Source organism: Galleria mellonella, unplaced genomic scaffold (genome assembly GCF_026898425.1).
Source record: "Galleria mellonella isolate WM207_F2 unplaced genomic scaffold, CSIRO_AGI_GalMel_v1 utg54, whole genome shotgun sequence".
Taxonomy (NCBI): domain Eukaryota; kingdom Metazoa; phylum Arthropoda; class Insecta; order Lepidoptera; family Pyralidae; genus Galleria; species Galleria mellonella.
This window is the reverse complement of record NW_026442114.1, coordinates 1,584,887-1,592,500: the sequence shown is the minus strand read 5'-3', so window position 1 is coordinate 1,592,500 and position 7,614 is coordinate 1,584,887. Positions and strand designations below refer to the sequence as shown.

The 7,614-nt window shown below is 34.5% G+C and overlaps 1 protein-coding gene across 1 annotated transcript in view; it reads left to right on the top strand.

Annotated features, from left to right (window-relative positions):
- LOC113513185 (uncharacterized) overlaps positions 1-7,611 on the top strand; it is a 13,778-nt gene extending 6,167 nt beyond the window's left edge. The window contains exons 7-14 of the mRNA XM_052898863.1: positions 1,730-1,792; positions 2,384-2,587; positions 3,015-3,245; positions 3,681-3,718; positions 3,843-3,894; positions 4,688-4,831; positions 5,773-6,003; positions 7,062-7,611. Of these exons, the coding sequence (XP_052754823.1) occupies positions 1,730-1,792; positions 2,384-2,587; positions 3,015-3,245; positions 3,681-3,718; positions 3,843-3,894; positions 4,688-4,831; positions 5,773-6,003; positions 7,062-7,490 (1,392 nt within the window). The 3' untranslated portion in view covers positions 7,491-7,611. The remainder of the gene's footprint in view (positions 1-1,729; positions 1,793-2,383; positions 2,588-3,014; positions 3,246-3,680; positions 3,719-3,842; positions 3,895-4,687; positions 4,832-5,772; positions 6,004-7,061) is intronic.
- Positions 7,612-7,614: the final 3 nt, after the last annotated feature.

The following is a 7,614-nucleotide window of genomic DNA, read 5'->3' as shown; positions in this document are numbered from 1 at the left end:
AGAAACACGAATTAGACAGAGGTACCCAAGCAATCGACTTTTGTACAAAGTCTCCCTCTAATTTGTATATTTTTATATAATATAGGGAATTTTAATAAAAATGTGCCTATAAACATTTAAAAGGTCGGCAACGCACAAGCAACTCCTCTCATGTTAAAGGTAAACATGGGCGACAGTAGTCGTTTTCCATCAGGTCTAACAATAAAAAAAAAAACATGCGGGTAATGTCGCTGGATACAGCTAGTCTAAGTTCTAATATTATAAAGAGGAAGGATTTGATTTTTCCATGTTTCTTTGTCTATTTCTAATTCATAAACTCAAAAATTACTCAACCAATTTTAATAATTCTTACATCTATCAAAAGCTACTTACCAACGAGTAACGTAAGTTATAGCTTAATATATATGTTAAAAAAGACCGTACGTTAGTAAGTCTTAAGTTTTACCAGTAAATCTTAGGATTTTGCAATGTGAGTTTTTTTTTTAATGGATGATAATGGAATGGTAACCCCACCCGCGCTATCGGTATACATCGGCGGGGCACCAGTGAAGGATGATAGGTGAGGATGAAGTAGGTCATTTAGCCCATCGTGACGAATTCAACAAGAATTGTTCACGATGGTTTCCAGAGGGAACCACGTGGAGGTTGACCTGATAAGGCATATTGCTAGCAATGGGGTTTGACAGCTCCATTGCTAACACAATCCCTTTCCCCCCTTGCAATGTGAGTTGGTAAATGTGAGGACTTTATAAAAACAAGATTGTTTTTGGATCTTTCACCAAATCAAAACTAACCTAACCTTTTACAGTAAGCTATGCTTTTACAGTAACGTACATATATACAGATATTAAAAAAAATGGAGATCCCTATAAAATTACAATAATGTGACCAAAGGTAACAAAAATTTATCTATCAAAGTTAATATAGAATACTTATTTATCTTTCTATCTATAAATGCAAAGCCGGGGCGGATCGTTAGTATAAAATAAAATGAATATGCTCACGACTGTAACCCCAAATAAAGAACAATCAAAGGAACTTAGCATGACTTTATAGAAAATAGGAATAAATGATGATGCCCATAGAATTTCTAATACGCTGATATTCTCGAGGTATTATAGCGTCGGCTCTAGCCCTTGATTTCCATTGTCGACGTTTCCACGCACATGTTACTACATGTGTTTCATCTCCAAATTTGCAGTTTGGACCCCGAACGGTCAACATTAGGTTCCGAGCAGCAATCTATTAATTTGCCTGACGATTGCTTCGGTTAGAGGTGAAACGTGTTGAAACATGTGCGTGGACTGAATAACGGTCGGAGATTGATGCCTAATATAGAAGGACGTGGAACTTCTACGAATGATAAATCGATCTTTAAATGTTAACAGTCGCAAGCATACTAATGTAAGCGGAATTAAACTAAATAATATTAATCGACTAATATCAAAAACAACGCCTAGTTCAGTAAAGTATATGCTTTCACTACACGTAAATTATACTTCAATAATTTCCAAATTTCCAAATATCAACTTATGCAAATAATCTAACAATGCTCCCGTGCCTTTTAAAAGGCGCAATCAAGTCATATTTTGCGCTACAAATTGTTTTTATTCTTTGGATTCCTTTGGAGTTTGAAATTGGAGGGAAACCGCTCTTCTCGCTTTATTCTATGGCGGGTATTATGTTATGCTTTTTTATTTGATAATAATATATGTAAATTATATTTCAGAGCGCTGCACATTCGCCTCCGTTGGAGAAAGTTAGTATTGTCAACCCTGATCTTCAACTCCGGGTAAGTTTTTTTTTAATATTGCACATATGTGTTAGAGAGCTGAACTGCGGGTTTATTAAGTGAACACAACATGATTTACGAAATACATTCTGGAATGGAGAAGGATATAGGTTAATTTTTAACCGGGTCGGTAAAGAAGTATTGCCGGTGTTTGCCACGTTTGGCAGGCGGGTTAGCAACCGCAGTTAGACTTTTAATAATGTTTTAAGAGGGATGCTGCTGCCCATCCCTCTACCGCTGGGACCATACAACTATTTAATCATACTTATTACTAATGAAAACGCGAAAGTCGATGATGATTTTCATTACTTGTACATGAGTAGTTTATATTCTAATTTAACACATAGGAGACTTTATAATAATATACTGATTCACGTAAGCAAAGCCACTGGAAACAGCTAGTCACTTTATATCAAGTTTAAAAAAGATCGAGTAACATATAAACAGTGAAATATCTTTAACGTTATTAAAATTTTAATATATTTAATATATCCAAACATTTTAACATGCAAATATCTATATATCCAGATATCTTTTTAAACTTTCACATTTATAATATAAGTGGGATAAAGCATTACCAATAATTTACAGGCGGAGCCGGAAGATCCATTGAATTGCTGTGATATGTCCAATTTCATCGAACCTTCGTGGAGAGAGGAATGTGACTTCACATTATATTGGGACAGTCAGAGTAGGTTGACGATCGTGAACCAGACGGTACATACCACCACCCAACCACCCACCACCACCCCAGCCCCAGTAAGGGCTAATGATGTTCGGGTGGTACCACTCACTGTAAGTTATGAATGAAATGTTTTTTTTTTCTGTTTAAAAATCTACAAGAGCTCTTTTTTTTCTTGTATCTTTCCTGTACTAGATTATCTTCTAATAATTTTCTCTTGCTAATAAGTCGTTAAACTAATCGCTTTATCTTTTTAAGTGTAATAAAAAGTATGAAGTTTTTTTTTTATTTGAGAAATTTTGTAAACCTACATTTTTTGCTCTAGTAATATTGTAATACTTTTAAAATGGTCGCCGACACAAGATGGCGGTTTATGTGTATTTGACAGCATTTCAAAATGGCCGCCACAAAATGGCGGATTACGTTAAAAAAGTTTTTTTAACGTTTTTAAAAGATGGTTTAAATACGATAAAAAATAACGTATTTAAACAGTTTAATTTATTAAAAACTTAGTTTAATTAGCTCTTAATATAATTTCAGTGCGAAAAAGAGACATGTGTGTTCACTAAACTATCTGTTCTCTCCGCAACTGGTGATGTGGATTTGGACGCTTTCACCAGATTTCTGGATAATTTCACTAACATCAATACGGAGTGGTCGAAAGCCAAGGCTCGAGCCATCACGGAGTGCCTCCATAAACCACTGTTGGGTTACGAAGGACAGTGTGAGATTAATAAAATATTGGCATGTACTTTGGATGTGCTTTCAGAGGTTAGTTTCGCCACAGATAATACTATGAAAAGTATTCTTTATTTGTATTGTGTAAACTGTGGTTTTGTTAAACTATTGTAATTTACACCGTTTAAAAAAAAGTACCCCTAATGTTTTTTGCATGTTACGATTTTTTTATAGAATTTTATATCATATTCAATTTATTTTATTCCACAAACAAAATCGACTTATTTAATGACATCTAATAGGAGAGAAACTTTCTTTTGTAAGAAACAATCAGTTTATGAAATTGTGAAGATAACGCGTAGGTAATATGAAAACTTAAAAATTATAATTCAAATGAGAATCTCATTCTTTTTAAGTTTATTGAAAATTAATTTCTTGGTAGTAAATAAAAAAAAACTTTATTTATTTATTTTGTGTGAGTGTAGCCATTTTTTATTCTATTTATAAACATTGACGAATAATTTTCAGAATTGTCCAAACCACGACAGAAAGAATGATCCATGCAAGTAAGTAATTATTTTTTATATTATGGCATCATTGGGCCCTGTGTCTACTAGAAACATATAAATTGCTTTAATAATAATTAAATTATTAAATTGTAGATTTTTTTAATATATATAACCTTTTTAGATCATCATCGTGGAATGCGACCTGTCAAATAAGTTCATCCAAATATAGACCTGTAAGTATTTACGAACTTTAATTTACGCACAGTTATTTTTATATTTTTTTAATTTTTTCTCCGTTCAATCCTTAAATTACTTCGATAAAGCCAACTCAACTGAGAACAGAATCCATAGATTCAATGTATAATACTTTTTCTCAAACATGCTTGAAAATGTGATCATTATTTTGACAATCTTCTTTAAGATAAATTAAAATTGCCGTACTGGGCAGATACATGCGGGCAACGGCCGGCAAAAGTTGTATGAAAATCCATATCTGTCGTGTTTAGCGGCCAGATAAATTACTATGTAAACTCATATCTGTCCTGTAATTTAAAAATGGAATGACATTTTACTTTGAAATATGGCTACCAAGGAGGTAACTGATAAAAGGTTTTATTTAAATTTCGAACTAGCTGTGCAAATAAAAAGCTGTTTATTGAAAAAAAAAACAAAGGAACATTATGGCGCGTGAAAAATTATTATTGTTCGTTATTCGTCATTGAACTTAAAAAGTAAAATTGTATTTTTGATTTCTGCGCGTTGTTTGAGAAAAGTACTATTCAAGCCTTGGCCACAACTAGGTATTGATGGACTTACGTATGTGTGCCTCGGCCCACATTAGCACGTTCGTCCATCAATGCCTCAGTTGCTGGCCGCTGCAGTAATGTACTATTATTAAACGTATTTATTTTTTTATCCCTACGCAAAGCAACATAATTCACTCTGTACTATAGATATTGTAAAGAGTATCTTTATTAGATATCGAATGAAAAATATAGAAGCCATTCTATTTATTTATTTTTTCAGAAAAACCGTCGTACTGTTTGCGATCTGCCGAGCTTGGTATCCAAAGATGTATTGGAAGAATGCAACCTCACATCTCTCACCGCCACGGAGTCGGTACCGGTGCGGATTACGACTAAATCTGAACCTCACTGGGAAAACACAAGGGTTAGTTTATAAACCATAGATAAAGTATTTTACTTTTTAAATCCCTGACATAAAAGAGTTTTCAATCCATTTAAAAAAGAAGGAAGTTCCCAATTCGGTTGTGTTTTCTTTTTATGTTTGTTACCACATAACTCCGTCAGTTGTAAACCGATTCAGATTTTGTTTATCTGAAAGGATATACTTATTGATTGTTGCCATAGAAATTTTATCAAAATTGGTTCCGTAGGTAAATCAAAATAATTGGTTTTACCACATTTAAAGTTGTTTTTTTAACAACAATTTTATTTCTTTGAATCTTTTGCTTATGTAATTTATAAGCAAGTAATTCTCTAGGAGAAAACCTTGGTCTACAACTAATTTCTAACAATCAAATCTTAGTCATCATTCAATCAATTGCTTTCATCCTCACCTATCATCTATCATCTATTTTAAAAAAATGATATAGTTTAATTTTTTTTTATACAACTTAGAATAGCAAACAAGCTGACGGCCCACCTGATGGAAAGTAGTAACCGTCGCCTATAGACATGAGGAGTATCATGGACATAACAGAGTATACTGTTTCGCCCATGATACCCCCCATGCGTTGCCATTCCTGAGGACTCAGGTGTTATTCCTTTGTACCCTGTAAATTCACGCCATATCTCACCCTTCAACCGAAACACAGCCATGCAAACACAGCTCCTTCACGGTTGAAACACGAATGGGACAGAGGTACCCAAGCAATCGAATTTTGTACAAAGTCTCTCTTTTTAATGTAATAAATACCGGCTTAACTTACGTGTAATTGGATCGAGAAAGCTCGACTAGTTTCGGCAACAATTCGGGGCCTTTAATCATGAGCGGCTGTGACGTGAGCCCGACCTGATTAGTAGTTATTACATTAAAATATAATGTATGTTTACGAAACTGTTAACAATAAATGATATTTTGTATTTCAGTGCCAAGATTCCACGGAATCAGCAAAGTGTATAATGGGTAAAATGAATGTCATAAACAAATACGGCTTCATGGATTACTTCCGAATGAAGGAGAGGATCCGCACAGCGAGCCAAGGGCCATGGTATATGCTACAGGATATCTACACAAGCGCCTTCATAACCACACCCATGTACAAACAGCATTGCAACTCGCCGAAGAAATTGCTGAATGTTATCGATGCTATGTTAACGGTATGAAATAGTGTGATTAGAGAGTAGTGTGGACTGAAAGACGATGTAGGGGTAGCGATCGAAAAGGGGATGTAGCTTTACTATTGTATTTTTATTTTTGCTGTCCACTGATGAACATAAGCCATTCCCATAAGGGGAGTTTTGCCAGTAGTTGCCACGTTTAGCAGGCGGATTGGCAACCACCTGATAGGTGTGGCCTTCCCCAGAAATTTTGTTTTTATATTTTTTTATGATTTAGCATAAAAAATACTTATATTTTAGTCATATAATCCATCTCAACATACAATGATTATTTTTTTTATATCACTAAGATGGCAAACAAGCATACGGCTCACCTGATGGTAAGCAGTTACTGTAACATGTGAACGCTTGCGATACGTGCGTGCCGACCCTGAAAAAACTTCTTTCCTCCCCTTTTGAAGAACCCCATGCTATCATATGGCGTAGAATTTGTAATTTAACTACCAAAATATTTACTAGATATAATTTATATGGCAAAACGTTTGCTGGATCAGCTAGTAACATAATTAAAGTCGGAATCCGTAAGGCACATTTTATAGGCAACTCTTTCTCGTATCGAGCTGTCCAGTTATGGAACAAACTCCCTTCCCACACACAAGAGAGTCCCTCTATTACCTCTTTCAAGAAAAGGTTGAAATCACATTTTCTTTCCCTTGAGTAATATTTTTTTTGTATTTTTCTAATTGAACTGTCAAATCTTAAAATAATTTAACTAAATTTCTAATGTAAGTAGTATATTCATTTATTTTAACATTTATTATATAAGTAGGTAGGTATTATATGTATTTATAGTGTATGTATTTATGTAATATTTTATTATATATTTTAATATTTTATTTAACTGTATATTTGTTTATGTATTAATAGTTGTAGCACTTCAGCTGCCCGCTAACGAAATGCTTTCTCACTGTACTGGGTTGACTGGAAGAGATCTCTGTCAGAGATAAGTCCACCCTTGGTCACAACATTTATAAATACATTATTTTATATGTAACTTACAAATGCAATAATGAATATATATGTATATACTTTTTCAGACCTGCCCAGTCTCGAAACGGCGTTCGTCGCCCCAATGCGACCGTTTCTTCTCCGAGGTTATATATCCTTCACCACACGATCAGCGTAATGCGACCAATGAAAATCTCCAGCATACGTTAGCTCATTTCCCCCACGTGTTCATACCACCAGCCGCTCCTAGACCTATAGGTAGACCGTTTGTCACATTCTCTACCTACGATCAAGTACACTACCGTGTCAACCCGTACTACAACTTCGGAATATTATCTTCTGGTGGTGTCCCAGCAGTTAGAACCATAAATGTTCCTTCTAAGGCCACAAGGAAACCTCTAGTAATGTTGCCAATGTATTTACGAGTGAAGGACACTTCACGTTTAGAAGAGCCTCGTGCGCTACCGTTCAGAAATGGCCTGTTAAGAAGCGGGCCTCTGCCTCCTGTTACTAATTAGCGTGTTTATATATTAAAAAAAAAATCTAGAATGTAAGTACCAGGAAGTTTAAAATTCATATTGTGGTACTTATCATAATGTTTTTTTTTAAGTTAAAATAAAAAAGTATCTTGAATCTAAAGCG